General features: G+C 40.5%; 2 protein-coding genes across 3 annotated transcripts; both read left to right on the top strand.

The window, feature by feature from the left end:
* The first annotated feature begins 1,625 nt into the window (after positions 1 to 1,625).
* Positions 1,626 to 16,231, top strand: usp5 (ubiquitin specific peptidase 5 (isopeptidase T)). 2 transcript variants are annotated; one of them, XM_083918958.1, is made up of 20 exons: positions 1,626 to 1,879; positions 3,061 to 3,189; positions 3,308 to 3,374; positions 3,468 to 3,595; positions 3,998 to 4,143; positions 4,492 to 4,676; positions 5,194 to 5,288; positions 6,792 to 6,985; positions 7,246 to 7,317; positions 9,438 to 9,525; positions 9,686 to 9,811; positions 9,893 to 10,046; positions 10,656 to 10,818; positions 10,908 to 10,996; positions 12,032 to 12,160; positions 12,590 to 12,733; positions 12,845 to 12,987; positions 13,822 to 13,972; positions 14,101 to 14,185; positions 15,376 to 16,231. In XM_083918958.1, the coding sequence occupies exons 1-20, from the start codon at positions 1,772 to 1,774 to the stop codon at positions 15,467 to 15,469; spliced, it is 2,490 nt and encodes an 829-aa protein (XP_083775084.1). In that variant the 5' UTR covers positions 1,626 to 1,771; the 3' UTR covers positions 15,470 to 16,231. The 2 variants fall into 2 exon arrangements, with proteins under 2 accessions (XP_083775084.1, XP_083775083.1); XM_083918957.1 differs by having other exon boundaries at positions 12,032 to 12,217.
* A 379-nt stretch (positions 16,232 to 16,610) lies between these two features.
* LOC310951133 (uncharacterized protein) lies at positions 16,611 to 20,764 on the top strand. Its single transcript, XM_083919236.1, has 9 exons — positions 16,611 to 16,722; positions 17,805 to 17,846; positions 18,111 to 18,272; positions 18,396 to 18,536; positions 19,271 to 19,507; positions 19,619 to 19,693; positions 19,819 to 19,961; positions 20,068 to 20,135; positions 20,349 to 20,764. Exons 2-9 carry the CDS (start codon positions 17,819 to 17,821, stop codon positions 20,431 to 20,433), a joined length of 939 nt encoding a protein of 312 aa, XP_083775362.1. The 5' UTR covers positions 16,611 to 16,722; positions 17,805 to 17,818; the 3' UTR covers positions 20,434 to 20,764.
* The last annotated feature ends 582 nt before the right edge of the window (positions 20,765 to 21,346 follow it).

The raw sequence follows: 21,346 nt of genomic DNA, 5'->3' as shown, positions 1-21,346 counted from the left end.
AACAGCGCAACCGAGGGGCAACAACTTGATTCACTTTAGAAATGTAAAAAGAGGATCACAAGGTTTTTTGGCGGTGTGCTGAGTCAGAAGAGTTGTTGGAAAACGGCCGAACATATGAACAATTCTGTTCACCTCTAATGTAAGTTAGACACCTTTTTCATTTATGAAATGAAATGACGTTGTTTTTTTAAACTCGGATCTGATCAAACAACGGGGAACACGGCACTGCAGCGTTTTAGAAGAGCGAGGCTTTGACAGGCTTAGACCCGGACATCATATTTTGGAAAGGTGATACATCAGATTTAACAGCCTGATAATGGTGACGAACCACAGACTGTATAATCAATGGATGGAGCTACGGTGACGTCACTCATAGATTTGCAAACCTCCGAAAAGAAACCACCCCGGATTCTGCCATCTTCTTTTTTCTATGTCCACGGGGCGCTGCCATGTTTAAGTTGTGCAACCGTGGACAGGAAAGGGAGGAGCTTGGGGGACGCGGGTTTATTGATTGGATCCAGGGGTTGGACCTCACGAGGGGTCCATGTGCCCGCCCACTTCTATTGCCAACCTGACCTATCTGAGCTGTTGCTGCTGCTAACAACATTAGCTTGGATAATCGGAAGTTACACTGTGTGAGCTGTCACTGTCGTTACTTGACGGTAGATAAGATTGGCTTGAATGCAACCGGATATCTTCTGCAACCCAAGTATCGCCCCCTGCCAGCCACTGGCTAGAACAGAGGCTTAAGGCACGCATTGGTTTCCTTTTTCAGACCTGGTCGCTCCGTCCATTCATTTATACAGTCGATGTGATGATGCTAGCTCGAGGGCCCCCTGTGAATATTTGCCTAGGGCCCCAACACGATCTAGAATCGCCTCTGTATTTGAGAAAAGGGTGAGCTATCATTTTAACATGATATATGCAAGAAAGCTTTTCCTGCAGTTAATTTTTGTTAGTTTAAATCAAGATAAATGTGACTTGTTTTGTGCAAATTAACATGCATTTAACAGACTATAATCGAGCAAGACAAAATTGCAGTATGCTACCCGAGAGGAAGCCGTTGATTGAGTCCAACGGACGTTACCGTAAAAGAACAGATGCTAGAGGTTGAACTTAAATGAATAATTAACTGGTGAACAGGTAAATTGCAAATCAATTCACTAACCGATTTCCTTCACGCATATATAAAATTTAACAGTGACCCGGCTTTGATATGTGCGATGCAAATGTAAATTTACTACACCGGTATTCTACACATTACGGTAACGAGGCGCAGTCCCTCAGCGTGCGGGGAACTGAGTTCGTTCGGTTCAAGGCTAATTGAAGGAGGCTGGGACATTAAAAAAAGCCTGAGCTTTGGGGTATAACACGTGCGCAGTAACATCTGGTAGGCCGAGAGGCTGGTGCACTGTCATATAACAGTAGAAAGTGTTATGTTTAAGAGTCGTAACCTTGTTCTGGAAAGAAATCTTACTTGATTTGTGTAGCATTGATTTTGTCACTGTACGTTATTTGTGTTCTTAATAAAGATTCCATTACGCATGTGTCATACCTCAAAGCGCAGACATTTTTTGGTGTCCCAGCCTCTTTCCATTAGCCTTGGTCCGGCCTTCCCTCAACACAAGGCAGCATCTCATGATTCATTCAACCAAACAACAGGCAGCAAAAGACAAGATACTCTTCCGAGCCGGGGAATCGAGAAGGCTGGGGGTCCAACACTCAGAGGAGCAAAGTGTCGCACTGAAAGGCGGAACTAGCTTAGCTTGTCATGGCGGAGGTTGGTGAGGTTTTGATGTCGGTTTTGTCCACAATTCGGGTCCCGAAGCCCGGGGACCGTGTCCACAAAGACGAATGCGCCTTGTCATTTTCCTCGCCGGTGAGCCATCTTCCATTTACAAATCAAAACGTTCAGCTAATAAACAGTGTTGTTTCATCTCTCATTCACTTCCAGTCTCTCTTGTTTTTGTCTTAGGTGACGTTTTGTCAGTGATGTCCTACTTTAACGCAGTGGCTTCCTTAGATAACTCCTGTTTAAACTAACTAGCAAGCTAGCGTCAAGCTAAGCTAATGATGCAATGTAATGGAAACTTAGCTTGTTAGCTAACAGCTATGTCAGTTTGCTGTCAAACTAGCTAGCAAGCTAACTTTATGGACTCAACGGCAGCAGGACTTGTTCATGTTTTGTTTTTAATCATGGTTCATAGGTACTCAATCTTTAGGATGAAGTTTCTTGTGTAGTAAGATAACATTAAACTCATTTTGAGCTGAATTGCAAGCGTTAGAAGCATTATTGGAGAGCTAGTTTGCTAAAATATTGTAACTGATGATGTGACAGATAAGATAAGATAGAACTGTATTGATGCTGAAAGAAATTAATGTCCCAGATTGCTCCAAAATTGCAATAACAATAGTAAAATACTGTAAGAAAACACCAACAAAATAAGATAACAATGTAGGATAACAAAAGAGCATCAAAAAGGTGAAATATAGAAATAAAGTGTCAAAGAAGACAAGTATTGCACATGATGATGAGGGGTAATTCTAAACACTGTTGTTGTTGTTGTTGTTATTATTATCATCAGTCTGATGTGTCAGCGTTCCGGGAGGGAAGGACTCCTGTGGCTTTCTGTGGTGCACTTTGGTGGTCTCAGTCTACGGCTGAAGGTGCTCTTATAGGACTCCAGTGTGGTGCGCAGGGGGTGAGAGGTGTTGTCCACGATACTGAGCCGTTTTCTTAACATCCTCCCCTCTGACACCTCCAATAAAGACTCCAGTTCCACTCCCAGGACAGAACCAGCCTTCCTGATGAGCTTAGTGAGTTTGATAGTGTCAGCTGCCTTCAGCCTGCTGCCCCAGCACACTATCGCATAGAAGATGACGCTGAACACCACTGAGTGATGGAACATCTGCACAATGGTTCTGCAGACATTGAATGATCTGAGTTTCCTGAGGAAATGCACCTTTTTTTACAGGCTGCTCTGACCTTTTTTGGACATGAACATTGCCTTCATTTGAGACAGGATGTAACATTTAACATTGCCTGTGTCTTCTTTACAGGAAAGTGAAGGAGGCCTGTATGTTTGCATGAACAGTTTCCTTGGCTTTGGGAGTCAGTATGTGGACAGGCACCATGCTCGGACTGGCCAGAGGGCTTACTTCCACATCACCCGGACACGCAAGGCTAAGGTGGAGACTGTTTAATTCCACGTGGACTCATATTTTAATTACATGTGACACTGTTCGCACTTAACATGTCAAGTAGACTAATCTCAACACCCACTGATATCCTATGTTATTCTTACAGAAGGAAGAGGACAATAACTCTGGATCTGGACACCCGCCTAAGAAAAAGCCCACCAGATTGGCTATAGGTGAGTACATGACACATACTCAGGAGATAAGACAAGTGTCATCTTCTGCGACTGACCTTTGTTTATCTCCCCTCTTGTTTCTCGTCCGTCAAGGGATTGAAGGAGGGTTTGATGTGGAGCAAGAGCAGTATGAGGAGGATGTAAAGGTGGTCATTTTACCTGACAGACAAGAAGTGACAGCAGAGGACCTTGGTTCCATGCCTGACGTTGTGAGAGAGCGGGTAAGATGTCTTGTGCGCTATCTAGCAAGAGATATTTTATCATTCTGTTAAGGTTCTGTCAGGGTTGTCACAGTGGCAACATGCTACCCTACGATATTAGATTTGACACTAGTACAGTGTAACATAACATTGAAAAATAATATAATTGATCTCATTAATATTAGCACATAGAACACATACTTACTGCAAATATGGGCAGTCTTTGACAAGTTAGTCTTCATATCATATATTGTACGTATATTCCCTAATGGTAGAACATTGGGGCATATACACAGGGACATATGGATAATACGTTTTGTTACCGTCAGTGATGAAGTAGTTGAGTAGTTTCATCATGAGCTAGTCGGATCTAATTTGTTCAGTTCTAATTTTATTCTTTCGATTAATTTGCCATTCCTCAAGGTGTCCCTGTCAATGACGGGTATCATGGCGGCCGACTCAGTGTCTCATGCCTTGCAAGTTCAACAGTGGGATGGAGAGGTGAGGCAGGAGTCAAGGCATGCCGCTGACCTTAAACAGCTTGACAACGGAGTCAAGATCCCTCCCAGGTGAGACATTGTTATAAATTATTAATATTATTATCAAGCCACAGATTTTCCTTAAATAAAGCTATCATGCAGTTCTCGCTAAATAAGTGACTTTATAAACAGCGCGTCTCTGAAATGTCACTCTAAATGAATGAAAGGACATGAAAATGCCAAAAATGTCCTGACAATAATGATTTAGCATTTGAGATCTATTTATACCTAATTGCTTTGTTCCATTAATGCTTATGAATTCTCTTGAATAATAATATGTAGAACAGAGATAACTGTTCAGTTTTATTAGTCAAAGCCTACAAGATCTTCAGAGCACGTTTATCGGAATTGACTTTATTTGTCTTTTCTTCATCCTAGTGGCTGGCGGTGTGAGGTGTGTGACCTCCAGGAGAATATTTGGATGAATCTGACGGACGGCAAAGTGCTGTGTGGTCGCAGGTATTTTGATGGCACTGGAGGAAACAACCATGCTCTTCTCCACTTCCAAGAGACGGGATACCCAATTGCTGTCAAACTCGGTACCATCACTCCCGATGGCGCAGGTAAGCAGATGACAGAATGGATTTTCTGTGGTAAAAATGTTAAAGTCTGTCCTAAATTGAATAGCTTTTCTTTTTTTTTTTCACTGAGTAAGTGGAACTTGTTTCCATTCATTCAATCAAATTGTAATTTTGGTGACAGCTGCCTGCTAAACAACACAAGAGCCTACCTATAAATGCCACTTCAGTCCATTTAGATGCTGGTGTAGTCCTTATTCTTCAATACTATAACAAAACACTATCTGCTCATACCTTGTAAGCCAAAGTGCAAGTTTGTTTATTTTGTCTTTCGATCCCCTGCTGTCAATCACACACAAACAATGAGCTGAGACGGAAAAAATATAATAAAAAAAACTCTGTTGCCATTATTAATGACTGCAAAATGGGACCTGGGTTGGACCTTTCATGATCTGAGCAATGGCGGCTTTCCTAATGGTGTTGGAATATATACAGTATGTGCATTTGTCTTAAGCTTAGGGTTTCATTGTTAATGATTGTCACCTTTGTTTTATACATCTAGATGTGTATTCCTATGATGAGGATGACATGGTGCTGGATTCCAAATTACCAGAGCACCTGGCTCACTTTGGCATCGACATGATGACGATGGAGAAGGTAAGCACTTTGTTTCTGCAGTTTTTATTTGATCTTTTTCTCTCATTTCATATGTCATCTATCTGCCCATTTTCCTTGCTGGCTTGCAATGTACGTCAGTTCTTCAGACAGAAGTATTGCTTAACCCTCAGGGTTGCTCCCGAAAGGTTGTTATGCCTGGTGGCAAGTCTGTGCGTGCCAGCAACAGACTGATGGCAGCATTAAGGTAGGGCCCTATAGGTTCTGTGATAACAGCATCATAGATGGAATCCCGAAGTTTAGGATTAAAACTATAACACAGATTACATAGGGTCCTATATTAAGGCAGTGCTAAAAGCTGACTGGAGATTTGATAAAAGGACGGTCTAGTTTCCAACCGAGCCACCACTCTGTTACTGTAGCTTAGGAAACATCTTAAAAATACATTTGGAAAAAAAATTACCCAATGCTTACGTCCCGTTTGGGGGTCAACTTAGGCCAGACAGGTCACTGGGCTTGCAGTACACTGGAGAAAACCCTGCCTCTGCTTTACAGTTGATGTATTAATGTAGTCAGAGATATTGATTTTTTTCTGTTGGCGGATATCCAGGCAGTTAAGGCTGGCTCTCGCTCAAAGAGTAGCCAGTGATTACATGGTATTACTGTACTAAAAGGTCTAAAATTCAGCTGCACTGTTGGAGGGCCATAAATGCCATAAAAACGAATACCACAGAATAATCACATTATTAAATATTTTGCCAATTTTTCTTTCTGGTTCTTCTTTATATTTTATTTTTTCTTGTCAGTACACTGTTCACTAATACGAATGTATATGTTTCTATCACATTATTAAAGGATTATTGGAAAATAATTATTTAGTATGCTCTTATTGTACTTTCACAGCATACCCATTTTTCATATCTGCCTACTTTCCTCCACACCTGTTTCTTCTGTTTCCCTGCTGCCATTAATTTATTTGCCACCTGCTTCTCTTCTCATGCGGAGTGCAGCTGTCAAAGTCTAAGATATCTGTACCTCTGACTGTGTACTGTAATGTTGTTTCCTGTCTTGCTAATGTATTGCTGCGCACACATAATGATGTTGCACAGATAAGAGGGGGAGGAATTGTGCTACAATGGAGCAATGGCGCACTTAGAGTAAAGTAAACGTTGTTGTCCCCGAGGAGACGCAGTTGCTCCACATAAAAAAACTTACAAAAACGACATGAAAACACCTTTAAACATGAGACATTTGACTATACATTTGACCATGACAACACAACACGGCAGCTAAAAAATAATATGTCACAATTAAAATGCAAACAGTCTTGAATATTTATTGCACATTGCCCTATTGCACCCAGTGCTGTGATGATGTGTTTTGTAGTTTCCTCCTCGTCCGCTTGCAGTCATTACTATGTATGGGCAAATTTTTCTCCTCATTCTCAAACCGTGCCGTTACATATGCAGGCTGCCACATAGGATTTAAACTGCTTGTATCCGGCATCCTTTATTCTCTTATTACTTTTTACATCTCTGCTCTCAGACCGAGAGGACGATGACAGAGCTGGAAATTGCTGTGAACCAGCGTGTGGGGGAGTGGGAGGTGATCCAGGAGTCGGGTACTACCCTACGCCCCATGTTTGGCCCTGGTTTGACTGGTATGAAGAATCTGGGCAACAGCTGCTACCTCAACTCTGTCATGCAAGTGCTCTTCACCGTTCCAGACTTCCAGACCAAGTCAGTACCCTCTTTTACTTATAGCCCCCTGTGACCCTGTTCCTACCAGTTGTTATGTGGACTATGTCACTTCCTGTTGGGTTAATTTTTAATGTTAATTTTTATGGCAGACTGCAATGAAAATATCACTTTCAAGTTGGCTATTACAGCGTTAGAGTTGAATTAGTAATTCCTGTGACAGTGACACTTCTCTTGCTGTCCAGCATTAATGGTAAGATACGGAATGCAATTATTTGTTTCCTTCTATTCATGACTTCCAGGTATGTGTCTAACATCGACAAGATCATTGATGAAGCCCCAAGTGACCCCACCCAGGACTTCAAAACCCAAGTGTGAGTGTCCTCTGCTAGTGTCCAGTTGTTTTCTATGACAAGCTCTTGTATTACCATTAGATGGCCAAAAAACGCCCTTCAAGCAGGAAAGCAAAGGACAATGTTTGACGAAATATTATTCCAGTGTGCTTTCTTTTGCTTACCTCTTCTCCATTAGCCTAATTTCCACACACATGCATCCTTCCCTCTTTTCCGTTCTGTCTTTAAAATGTTGCCATACTGGTGACAGTAGATAGAAGAAACCATTACATAAATACACATAAACAAACTCATTGTGTGCCAAATGTCAGCCACAAAGCCGATTACAGATTCCTCCCAGGCAGCTCTGTATTTAATTGTGATTTTTGTTTTTAATGTGGATTATCCTCCTAAATAGAAATGTTCAATTAACATCAGCAGGATTTAGACAGACCTAGTGCAGCACAATTCATCAAATATTAATAGCAATCATGATTTTACCTTCCCACAATTAAATGAACGTAATCGACTGTGATATGTGATTTATAAAATCCGTGCCCCGCTTATAGAAAACTGCAGTATATCAAATTAAGCACTTCAAAAACAAAAAACTAGACACCAGGTGGTAGAGATGTTTCAGCTTTACTTTTGGGGAGCTGTGATGCATTTGCCCGCACACCCGACAGTGGCAGCCTTTGAAAAACTCTCCTGAATGTTGTGGCTGCTGTCTAGTGTAGAAGAGTAATATACAACAGAGAAGAGACGGGCAAAACAGAAATCGATTTCTGGAGCAGAAGGCGAAGAGCTATTCCCTAAAGGGTAGAATTTTGTTTATATTTTGCTTTGAGTGGATGCACTGAATTCAGATGAACATAACTGTATTTTAACTCTTATTTAGATGTAAAGATTTGAACATTAGCGTCACTGTAGCACAACAGAATTTAACTAGTGCTCCTTTTTATTTAAATGTGAAAGTGCAATAAAAGTATTTTGTCCCTTAAGTCAATGAATAAGCTTGATAAAATAATAGTGATTTGACTATGTGGCGGAGGTAGAGTATAAGGATAAGATTCCTTTCAGTGTCCATGCCGAAGAGTCCTTGGGCAGGACACTGAACTCCAAATTGCTCCCTAAGGCAGTGCCATTGGTGTTTGAATGTGCGTCTGAATGATTCAATTAGATAATGGCACCTTGCATGGCTGCCTCTCTCTCATCAGTGTTTGAAAGGGTGAATGTGACAAGTAGTGTAAAAGCACCTTGAGTGGTCAGAAGACTAGACGGCCTCTATATAGGTACATTTACCATTCTCCGATATTGATCAAAATAATAGGGATTATCATTTCAGCCATAATCGTGCAGCTCTAAAAAGACTTATATTGACACTTGGCCTCTTGTCATTTTACCGTTATGCTATTTTTTATTTTTTTTTAAAGCGCTCTTTCTCCTGTGTGTCATCTAAACTGATACAAAAAGTCAAACCTTAAACCTGTTTCATGCTTTTTGTGGTCAGTGCGGCATGGACTGTGATATTGCACAGTGGCGACTGTGCCGAGCGGTCCAACGGTGGTCGAGCCAAGCACGTCCATGATGTTCTAACAACACGGACAGGGTTGCACAGACTGTTGATGATTGGTCACTGAACCTGGAAGTGCATATATGATTTCAAATCTCACACCGCTCTTAGAAGTGTGTGGGGTGCTGAAATTGGCAGAGCAAGTCACTCTGACCACTTCACCTGTTATACGTATGAATGGCCTGATGTTTGTGGGAACGCGTCATGTCCACACTGTGCTGACCACAAGAATCATGAAACGGGCATTAGTCTTGTATTGCTAATGTGTATGTCATATACAGTAACATGACACTTTTTGACTGTCACTTTTTTTTTAATTGCACAACTGTCAGCTATAAGATGATCAGATTTACATTTTACCTATAATCTTGTGTTTTCACTTGAAATTGAAATCTGCTATTTTTTTATTGGTATGTGTGTGTATATCTTCATAGTTTGAGAAGAGTCCTCTCCCGTATCAGGCATTCCACTATGTTATTTTAAAGCCAAAAATACATTTAGGCCTATATCCAAATGCCACTCCTGTATGAGACTCTGGTTTATTGTTGGATGTGCAGTGATGTCGGCTTTGTTTGTTTGTCTGTCACAGAGCCAAGCTCGGCTACGGTCTGTTGTCAGGAGAGTATTCCAAACCAGCACCAGACCCTGCAGATGAAAATGGTGCATCTGAACCCAGGGTAGGAAGAAACAATCAGTCACAGGGGATTTGCAAGTCCTAGTGTTTACAGATATCCGGGGCACATGTGGGATTTATCTATCAGAAATGAGTGAGAATGTGGTCCACCTAATATTTGCCCTCACCGTCAACAAGTCCAACTGTTCATGCTTTGCTTGCAGGGAGACCAAATCGGTATAGCACCACGAATGTTCAAAGCACTTGTTGGGCGGGGCCACCCAGAGTTCTCCACCAATCGACAACAGGATGCTCAGGAGTTTTTATTGCACTTCATAAACATGGTGGAGGTAAAGCAACACTTAAACTCTCAAGCTTCTCTTTTCAGTCGATAGTTTTCCTCTTATATTATTATATCTTTTCACCCACAGAGGAACTGTCGCTCTGGGTCAAACCCATCTGAAGCCTTCAGGTTCCTGGTAGAGGAGAGGATTGTTTGTCAGCAATCACAGAAAGCCAAGTACACGCAGCGGGTGGATTACATGGTCCAACTGCCTGTGCAAATGGACCAGGCTACCAACACAGGTAAATACAATGTTAAACTCAATCTCCAATTCTCCACATGATGTCTTTTTTTTGTCCATCAAGGGGCACTTTTATGTAAATTACAGACAGCTGACATTGGTTGTGCATTAAAATGTTGTGACTAATAAGGTCAACGCTGAAACAGACTGACCTTTAAGAGAGCAGCAATGGGTAAATCAATGGCTCCTGCCAGGGCAAAGCATGAAGCTGTTGCATTTGTTAATCAGCGATAATAGGCATGTTAGACTGTTTGAAGTGGTTTTAGTAATGAATATGAGTCTGTCAAGTGGAGGGGATGACGTGATTAGTTATTTCTCTTTTACTTTAGAAAGCTCTCCAGAGCCACAAATGATGTATGTTTTTTTATGTAATATGTAGTAATCCTCATGACAAGTCAACTGATCTTCAAGTATAAAATTGGATTGTGGCTCTGTAGGTGTCAGACAGGAACCGTTTATATCTCATAAAAAGATGCTTCTCATACATATAGACATATATGCTGTGCATACTGAGTTGCATTAATACTTTTGGCCAATTTAATGGTTAGATGTTTTGAATACAGTGGTGTGCAAGTTATTGTTTCTCTAAATGTACATATTTCTCGAACAGAAGAGCTTCAGGAGGCAGAGCGCCGCCGTGAGGAGGGGGACTCATCTGCCCCTACAGTGCGTGCACAAATCCCCTTCACAGCTTGCATGGCCGCCCTCAGCGAACCAGAGATACTCACCGACTTCTGGAGCTCGGCTGTGCAGTCCAAGACCACTGCTACCAAGTATGAAGAGAGACCACGACACACACTGGAAGTGATGAAACAAATCTGAAGATGTATTTATTAATATCAGCTTTTGTCTCGATTGTCAGAACGACCCGCTTTGCCTCTTTCCCGGACCACCTGGTCATCCAGATTAAGAAGTTCACCTTTGGCCTGGACTGGGTGCCCAAGAAACTGGGTGAGCAAAGATATCATTAAAATGTTGTGTTGAAAAGATATATATTTTATTGCTTTACAAAATAATGCGTATTCCTGACAGAGGTGGAAAATCTGCTCACAGGGACACATTTGCCCATAGTGTAAGTCTCTTTTGCCTCTTAAGCGTAAAGGTTGTGGGTATTTACATAACTGGCTCCGATTACTTCCTGTTCCCACTACACTGACACAGGACGAATACGTTAATTTCCTGAGCAATGCGTTAACACGCATTAAAGTTAAATCACAGAGCTTTGGGAGGCCATTGATGGCTATGAATAGCTTTTGTCTCCAGAAGAGAGAAACATGAGAATAAGAGAGACCATTTTTAAAGCTTTTATTGACGGATATGGAGGGTGCATTTTAACTGGCCCTGGCCATAGTAACAAACCAACCAGCCCTTACTTGGAATACAAGCATTATAACTAAATAAACTACCCAAAAGGAAAAGTTTAAATCCTCAACCTAACTCCCTATCAACATTATATTTTCAATTAAAACAAACAAAAAAACACTTCCTAGTAAGGAGTTGTCTCAAGTTTATTTATTTTCACAAAAGGACAAAGTATAACTAACGTTTAAAAAAATAAAAATGTAAATATGTAGGATTATAACCAAAGGCTGATTTCCATCCTTAGTCCCTGACAGGTAGATGGTCCCTCAAATAAATACAATAAAACAAATCAGAGTAAAATATCATAATAGACATAATACTACTTGAAGTAGTAGTAAAGATACAAAAACCGATAACTTAGGATAATTAACTGAAGTTTTAAAACAAAAGCACTACATGAGTTTAGATTAGCATGACAGCGCACATTGGTAACAGTTACTCATCCCCCCAAAGGTCAATGTGCGGCAGCATGTCGAGGACATTTGCAAGTTAAACTTTTTACAACTCCCCTACGCAGTGCCACCATTGGGACACTTTGCTGTACAATATTGGTGAAGGTGTAGAAAACAAACATTTGGAATAAAGTGTATGACGTGTAATAATGAATTATTTTCTTCTGCGCAGACGTGAGTATCGACGTTCCCGATACTCTGGACCTGAGTGCGCTGCGTGCAACTGGCCAACAGCCAGGGGAGGAGCTTCTACCAGAGGTGGCCCCGCCTCCACTCATGACCCCAGATGTGGAGGTTAAAGGTATCCTGGGTTTCCATGGCAACGAGGAGGACGACTCTCTCTACTCCCCACTACTGTGTTAGTCTGTCTGTCGTTTCTTCTCTTTTCCCTCTGTAACTCTGTGACGGCCTTTTTTTGTCCAACCTTGGTCCTCCTTTTCTTCTTTTCTGCCTTTTCTGTTTTCTTGCGTCCTTCTCTTGCCTTATTATTTGTTTACTTTTGCATCATGTGACGTGATTTTGAGTTCCATTTCAAATTAAAGTAATATCTTAATGGTTCTGTTTTTGATGTATATGAGTTGATGTTTCTATATATTATTTTCATAATTTACCTTTTTGTCAGATTTTTTTTTTTCTTAACTTTTGTAAATATCAAAGAAAAGCTCAATATCCAGCCCAAGATCCATCTGTGATTCCTACTTTTCCAACTTTCTCCTCTCAACACATTAAGCTCCTGTCCTTGATGACTCCACTGTGTCCCAGTTATGTGAAATGGGATTCCCGCTCGAGGCCTGTAGGAAAGCGGTGTACTACACTGGGAACACCGGAATCGATGCTGCCATGAATTGGATCATGGGCCATATGGACGACCCAGGTGTGCGGAGCAGGGAATTTACCAGAAAGCAAGACATCAATCAGCCTAATCCTATCACAAATCAGCTCCTCTCACTCTCAATTATGTTTTCCTCTTTCTGATTGGCTGCAGACTTTGCGTCCCCCCTGGTGTTGCCAGGCTGCAGCTCTGGTGCCGGGACCACACCCACAGAGTGCCTCTCTGAGGAGCACCTGGCCACCATCGTCTCCATGGGCTTCAGCCGCGACCAGGCTACCAAAGCACTCCGAGCCACGGTGAGAATCAAACTCTTTCCAGATAGATGTGGAGATTTGTCTAATTTCGTGTGCCACTAGTCTAAAAGTACAACTGTGCCAATTCCAGCACAGCTACTCCCTTTTTATCCAGACAGTAATGTCGCCCTGTTTCGTCATTCTTCAGACTTTAAACCAGTTGTTGGCCTAATACCTAAAAATTAAACAAAAAAGTAGCAACTTACTTACAACTTAAAGTTGCACAAAGCTCTCTCAGAAGCAGAGATATTTATTAGATTTCATCTACTGTATGTGGTTGTGACAAAATAATTTACATTAGCCACCTCCGATTTGCCTATATGTCCAAATTAAATAATTTCAAAAGGACTGGGTACAAAGTGCCACATTCAAGCACTGCTGATGAATGAGAGTAGCAGTCAAAATCATAAAACACCTAGTAACTAACAAACGTTTGGGTATGGCTTCCACTGAAGCAGCTACTGTACAAAAAATGTTTGGAGGGTTAATTAGAGCAAATAAACGCAGGACAAGAACTACATTTCAGAAAAAGTTTTGGCACTCATTTGTTTGCGGACAGGCCCTCAAACCTCCGCTCAAGAGGATCGCGGTAAGCAAAGCTTTCTTCTGTCGTTGTCCCGTCATGAGCCACAGTAACGGTATCATGTTTTTACAGTTACATTATGACATCATCAAACATTTTGCTCCTTTTTATAGTAGTACCTCTAACCAGCATCGTTTCTATAATCTGATGGCCACCCTGTGAAAAAATGGATTCCTCCTGCTTGTTTTCGACCAAACCTCCATTTGTTGACATCCTCTAATGATGTCCCCTATTAACTGGTGTTTGTTTCACAGAGTAATGTCCTGGACCGGGCAGTGGACTGGATCTTCTCTCACCTGGACGACCTGGAGTCCATGGATGTGTCTGAAGGGGGTCGCTCAGCCGCAGAGAGCGAGGGTGGCAGGGATCCTCCTCCTGGCCCTCGTGTCAAAGATGGACCAGGCAGTGAGTCCCAAAGAGACATCTTTTATTTAAAGACTTCATCTATTCCATTATAATTTGATGTCTTACTTTATAATATTTATCATATTTATATATTATAATTTAACTGATGATTTATTTCCTTCATCCAGAGTATGAGCTGTTTGCATTCATCAGTCACATGGGGACGAGCACAATGTGCGGCCACTACGTCTGTCACATCAAAAAGGATCAGCAGTAAGTGTGCTTTATTATTTGTTGGGGTTTTTTTGCACTTGCTTTTCTAGCTTTAAGGGATATTCTGATGTTTCAATGCTTCAGTATGTCAGCTAAAAGTCATTACTGTTAAAAAATATCATTGCAAGTCTCAGATCCTGAAAGGAAACGCATTTCCTGCACATCCCATGTTCAAAGTCAAGTTTATGGCATCCATTACAATCAGAATTACATTGCTTATGCCCACCGCCATGCCCAGATTAAAATAACCTCAATAAAGGATAGATAAAATACATATGCATCTGTGCCTATAGTTACAGGCACTGATATAATAACTTGACATTGATCAACATAACAGGATGATAAGTTAACATTTATCATACACACACATATACAACTAGTAAAGTTCTACAAAAGTACGTTTACAGTGCTCATTGTGCTGCCTAACAGCTTTTGGTATAAAGAGAGAGTATACCGCTTAGTGCGTGTCACTGGTGGTCCTAGCCGACCACTGCATGGAGAGGGAGGGCAGAGTCCTGCATAATCTTAGTTGTCAGCGGTCATAGTATACTCTACTCAACGTAATTGTCAGCCCAGCCAGTTTTCCTGCCCTTTCGTTCAGTTTATCAATCCTTTTCTTCTCGGTGACCACCACATTCCCTCCCCATCCCACAACACAGTAGCTCCACACTACATATCACAGACATAGCAAAAAAAACACCTAAGAAGTTACAGTCTCACAAGAGCTTTCTGTTCTCTAATCAGTTCATCAATTCAGTAAATGTCTTTTGAAAAACACTAATTTAATGAAGTAGGTAGTTCTGTGGTACCTCAGCAGGGGGCACCATACTCCAGATCTGGTAGGACAGTATTAGCTGCTGATGTGAACACAGTGCAAAAGTATTAACCTGTCATAGAACTGAGCTTTAAATGGTTTATATTCACTATCCACAACACCAGATGTATATATTATATGATGTTAATAGTAACGATCTAATGCTTCTTTGGGCAAATAAATCACTTAAAATTGTTTAACAGTGTTGGTCTTTTGGGAAAAGCATATGTCACTTGACCCAAGTTTTGGATATTTAAATTCCAAATAAGACCCATTGATTTAAAAAGCCACTTTGTTGTGTATAAATAATTAAATCCATAGCCCCTCTGTTATCAAGTATCTTTTTTGTGAACTGAGTGATCTCTCTGTTCTACAGGTGGGTAATCTTCAACGATCAGAAGGTGTGTGCTTCAGAGAAACCTCCCAAAGACCTGGGATACCTCTACTTCTACCGGAGAGTGACTGAATGAGACAGGGGAGCGTTACAGTCCGGGGTGGAAAGAGGAGTAATGTGGACGCTAACACAAACGCACACCATTCATAGTCACACCCTCCAAGCTCTTACAAAAGCCCTGGCACGCTTCACAACTGATAAAAGTGTAAATAAATCTGTCAGATTGCATATATACACAGTTAAATAAATTGGTGCAAATGTAAAGATAAGGTGTTTGGGGGAGGTGTTTCCTTTCGGTCCATTGATAAACCATGGGCCTGTTTAGAGAAAGAGCTTCAGTTCAGTTGAACCAACTATGTTGAGTAAAACCTCCTGAAATACGTTAAAACACGGTTTTACTCTGCAAATGTATCCAGATCATTTTGAAAACTTCACGGAACAGGCCCTGACCATTAGAGCGTTGCAAAGTCCTTTCACTCTTTGATTAACTATCACATGTCTCCATGTCCTGACTATTGACCTCCACTGCCATCAGTAGTCACTGCCCCTCCATCGAAATACGTTGCTTTCAGCTCCCTCTTTTATTGGACGGTTGCAGTTCACCAGTTTAGCCCGCCAACAACTCCTTAACCCGTTTCAGTGAGGAAAAAACTACCGTGAGACTAAATGTCAGTAAATCGAAAATAAATGTCTCAAATGTGTGTTTTAAAAAGGAAAAATAAAGAAAAAAAAAGAAGTTAAAACACCAATTCAAGTTTGGTGAGGGTGACATGTTTTTATTTTGCAAAAAAATCCTTTGTTATTTCTGCTGTGACAAATAAAGAAATGTCTTTCTGTCCTTCTGCCCTTTTCTTTTTGATCGAGTCTTGCTGGGTTTTGTTTTATCGTTACAGACAGCTTTTTTTCACTTCTCTTTTTGGTTTTTCCATCTGGTGATTTTGATCAAGACTAAAAATTAGTGCTGAACTGAGGAATCCTAAAAATTGTCTTAAGTGTTCAAGTAAAGTGAATTTATCAGTTGTTTAGGTTATAGATAAGTGTTTTAAGTTACTGCACAGACATTTCCTCAGCTTTATGTAAAACCTGTACAGAATCCCAGGCCTAGTTTGCGAGAAAGCGCAGGCATGTAGTGCAAACCCACAAAGAACTGGGGTTTGCACTGGCCTACAACTTTCCAAATTGCACGCTGCTTTTCAGATGTCTTCCGCCTTCTATAGTTTTGGCATAATTGAGCTCCTGTTTTTCGATGAAGTGAGGCCCAGAGAGGACGGGGAAAGATTTTTGCCTTCAATAACGGCACAAAATACACTGCAACGCTTCAAAAATAAGGTAAGATCTCAAGAGAGATCACAAAATCAAGTTTTACATTGTAAAATGCAATTATTGGCTTTAATGGGGCCATTCTGATATCATTTTTATTTTCTTCCGTATAGTGTAGTACGAAGAACATAATTACGGATGACCCAGTTTCATAAATATGTATATTAAGCACTTCATAGGTTGCTTTTAGATCTTTTCTAATATCTGTTATTACACAAACATTTAGCGTAGGAGCCAGATTAAATGTTAAGAAGTAAAATGTGCAACTGTCTCCAAGCCTTTAGTGTTACAGTATATCAAGGTAAATCTGGTTTTAAGGGTTCTTTATTATCTCTATTTGTAGCTGTTGTAAAGTCAATGAGTTGAATTGTATTAATGTGTCAAATTGGACTTTTTAGATTCATTTTTATGGTTATTGAAAAGTATTAGATATTCATATGGGAAAGATTGTAAATGTCCTGGCTCTCAAAAATAACTATAATACAAAGATGATTTGTGGCTTCAGAAGGAGAACTTGTTCAAATAAATAAATATAAGCATTTAAGCTTTCTGAATATAATAATTATAACCTTTAAAATGAAACATCAAAGAATGAAGGCAGAGACAGTGATGAAGTGCTCGTCAGAAGTTTTACGAGATCTTTTGAATAAAGTTGCCTTGTAGAACACCGATCAATACAATTATTACGTTTTTAAATATTTTTTATTACAAACTTCTTATTTGTGATGTATGATTAGATACATTTGGTCTAGTGAAGTATCTTAACATGCATTAATGAGCATGTTAATTAAATGTAAAAGCCAAAACGTATCTTCGAATGTTCCTAGAGACATGTGTGTAAGTTTTTTTATATAAGTCTATGAACCAAGTTTAAAATTTTTAATACGAGAGAGAGGAAGGAAGTAGAGAGCTAGCTCTGTGGTTAGGGATCACATGTTTTTTTTTTGGCAGTGCTCATCTTAAACAGAAGCTGCGTGTGGTTCGTATCTAACCTGGCAATGTTTGCTTTCACACCATGAACCACTGCATCAAATATGTTTTTCTTGAATTATTTTGTGTTGACTAAGTTGGTTATATTTTTTACCCCTTAGATCCAACATTAAAAATGAAGACAGTCATGTGGTTTGGGTTTGGTGAGTGAAAATACTTATACTACAAAAAAGATGTCCTTTTATATTCATGAGACTCTTTTAATCTAAATAGCTGCAGTTGTGTTTTACTCCCTAAATTCAACTGATAAAGTACCCTTCAACTTAAACTATGCCAATGTAAAGTAATAAGACTATATTGCAATAACATCAGTATGTCCTTGTCTAAAAACACAGAGTTTGTGCTGTTCTCCTGTGAGTATATCACTCAGTGACGTGTATGTCATGAATGGGATCCTCTCTTTTCAGTGCTGGGTGCACTCTCTGCTGCAGGAAAGGTGAACATTATAAAACCAAGGCAGAAGATCACCTTGGAGTGTGGAGTCAACAGCGTCAGTCGAAGCCTTGAGTGGCATCGTGAAAACGTCCTTATTTTTAACATTGATGGCAGGACCGGCCGCCCCCGCAAAGGTATAAACAGACAGACTTTAGACTTTAGTATCTTTGAAAAAGATAACAGCACAATATAATGATAATATAATGTTTTAAAAACGTAACTATTGCTTCTTACAATCCATGGATTTTTTGTTCCAGGCCCAGGTGAAATCGTGAAAAGGTCAAGGGTGATTGATGCAACGAAACTGCAAATCTCTGGAGTGAAGGAAGAAGATGCTGGAAAGTTCTCCTGCGTGGCAGATGGGAGACGAGAAGAACACACACTTCTTGTGGTCTCAGGTCAGCAGAAGATTGGATCAGAAAATTGCCACAGTCTGGGATACAGATTGAGTGAATGAGAATACTTTCAGTAGATTTACTAAACAATTAACATAGCTTTTGACTAATACATTTTTAAAAAGGGATATTCCAACAGTTTATTCTGCATCTTTATAAACATGCGCTTACAAGAGACAGATGTTTAAAAAGAATCAGTAAACATTGAGTCCTAAATATCCTGATTCTAGTCTCTAATATGGTTCAAGCTCTAAAAACACTGCATTCTACCTTTCCCATAATATTACTCGATAACTTCTTTTATTAGACCCTTTCTGCATGGTAAACTTTCATATTTTAAAAACTTCCCTCCCCCAGATTGTGACATAGGTCTCCTTATTAAAAAAAAGTAATATTCAAGCCCCGGCACGGATAACATCATCAGGATAATTTTTTTTAGAAAGCTCCCTACTCTACAACACTTTTCACAAGTTGAGCAGGACTAATGGTAATTAAAGTGACTTTCATGTGTAAAATTAATGGTGGATTTAATTTCATGATTTAATATCCCTAAAATTTTGAATTCAGTCTGTAAAGCTGAAACCGTTTTGTACCATTTTGCTCTTCCTTTTCATGTCATGTGTGTGTGTCACGTACCTAATGATCTAGATGAAGTCCTCCGTCCGGCACGACCTCCCCTTTCCCTTTGTGATTCTCACTGAATCCTCGTCCCCATCTGTTGTCCCTCTCTGTATCAGTCTCAGCCAGCCCTTCTAGTGAGCTCCAGCTGGGCAGTGAGGCCACGCTCCAGTGTCAGGTGAAAGGTCTTATCCCCTCAGACTCCACTACAGTGCAGTGGAAGAGGTCAGATGGAAGTTTAAAGCCAAAGACTGTTCAAATCAAATCTGTAGCCAGCAGTGATGCAGGGACCTGGGAGTGTACGTTCTCCCATGACGGGGTGCTGTACAGTGAGAGCCTAGAAGTCAAAGTTAAAGGTAGGACACTGGCTTCTGCCTTCTAACTCTTTGCATATGGTTTTAACCAAAACAAAAGCTACCTATGTGGCCACTGGCAAAAGCAAGACGTGCTGTCTTTTTTGCTTTCAGAACCTGCTCCTGAAACAGCCTCACCAGTCACCATCCGCTCAGAAGAATACAGTGGAAAGCCACCTTGCCTCAAATGTGCGTACTGCTTGTGTTTGTTTGGGGGTAAACCCTCTGTGAGCACATAGTCATGAAAGTGATTCTTCACTGGATGTGTCATTGATTCCTCTCTGTGCCATGGTCTGTTTTCATGGCTCAACCAGGCGTCACTCACCATCCGTCAGATGCTCCTCTGCTGCTGGGGCTCACCTGGTGGATGTGGGTTGCAGTTGGCGTAGGATGCCTGATTGTGGTTCTCCTGATGCTCTTTGTCATTGTCTTGACCAAGAGAATCAGAAGAAGGAAGGTAAGCCGATAAAAATGTGGATTGTAATTAGTAAGCGGGATGAGGGAGGATTGGGTTACTGAAGCAAACAAAAACAATTATAAAGTGATTTTTTTTTCTGCTACAGAGAAAAATTCAAATGATGAAGAATGGCCGACGGCCCCTGAGGCCAAAGACGTACTGCCAGTGTGCCCGGTAAATGTTCTTAACTTGCTTCAATCTAGTAGAAAAAAAACTTTATCCCCTCTCCAGTAATCTCTGTTACTTTACAAATGCTTTCTAATACACTCTATTCACTTTATATTAATGACTGTTTGACCTTCATCTTCACTGTGCCTTTTACCAAGTGCTTCATTATTGTGTCTTAATTAGTGTGAAAACTCCTCGTCTTTCCTCTCTTTATCGCAGCCCAACAGCTGCAGCTAAACCGCAGCAAGGACGCCGTAGAGAGAAGCCATCAGCTCCCCCTCTGCAACCCCTGCTAATGGAGTGACATGAAAGACAGAACGAAGAAAGGAAAGATAGACAGAAAGAACGATAGAAAGGGAGCAAGAGAGAGCGAGGAAGAGAAAGAGAGATAGAGATAAAGAGAGAGTGAGTGAAAGAGAACCCCAGTGTGAATATGGTATGAATGTAAATGGACTTTTGAATGCTCGAGATGAAAATAAAAAGTCAAATGTAATAATGTGGTCACTTTGAGCTTTTCCACCAAATATAATCAATGAACTGAATGAAAATAGGCTCCTTTGCTGCAGGAGAGAACAGCAACAGTCTGTACTTATTTTTAACATGTTAGAAATATCCTTGAATATTGTCAGCTTCTGATGTGCTTAGATTTTATTCAGCATGCTCTGATGTATTTTCTTTCTTGTGTTTCTGTGTATTTGATAGATGTCTATGTTGTCTGTATTACTGCAGGGTGTATATGAGAAGGTTAAAGTACTGTTTTGAAGTTTTATGTCTTTTTTTCCCCTTAGACAATAAACCATAAGGACCCCCTACTGCAAAATTTGCAAAATTATTTCTATCCTGATATAACAGACCAGGGACTTTTTTTAGTGTGATAAAAAAAACAAAAAGCTGAATGTGCAATGTTTCCTGTGAACCGGCTGTACTCAAAACGCAGAACATTAATTAAGCAGCAAACAAATATTTGTTATGTAAAGGTTTAGTGGAGTAATGGCTTCCTGAGAATGAGGTCACTCTCCCTCTGTGTGTGTTGTAATCAGAGTTTTTCTGTTGTTTATGACCTTACCTGACATGGCAGCCAAAAATCTTGTGATAACATGAGATCACATGTCACACAAGAATCCATCTCTTCAGGCTCCAAGTAATGCGTTTGTGTTTCGACTAGAAGTCACCCGGCAATCAGCGTCCTGTGAGGAGCTACTGGCAGTTGAGGGGGG

The sequence above is a fragment of the Echiichthys vipera genome, assembly GCF_963691815.1.
Source record: "Echiichthys vipera genome assembly, chromosome: 8".
Classification (NCBI taxonomy): Eukaryota; Metazoa; Chordata; class Actinopteri; order Perciformes; family Trachinidae; genus Echiichthys; species Echiichthys vipera.
Note: the sequence above shows the minus strand (reverse complement) of the source record. Positions and strands in the feature narration are given on the sequence as shown.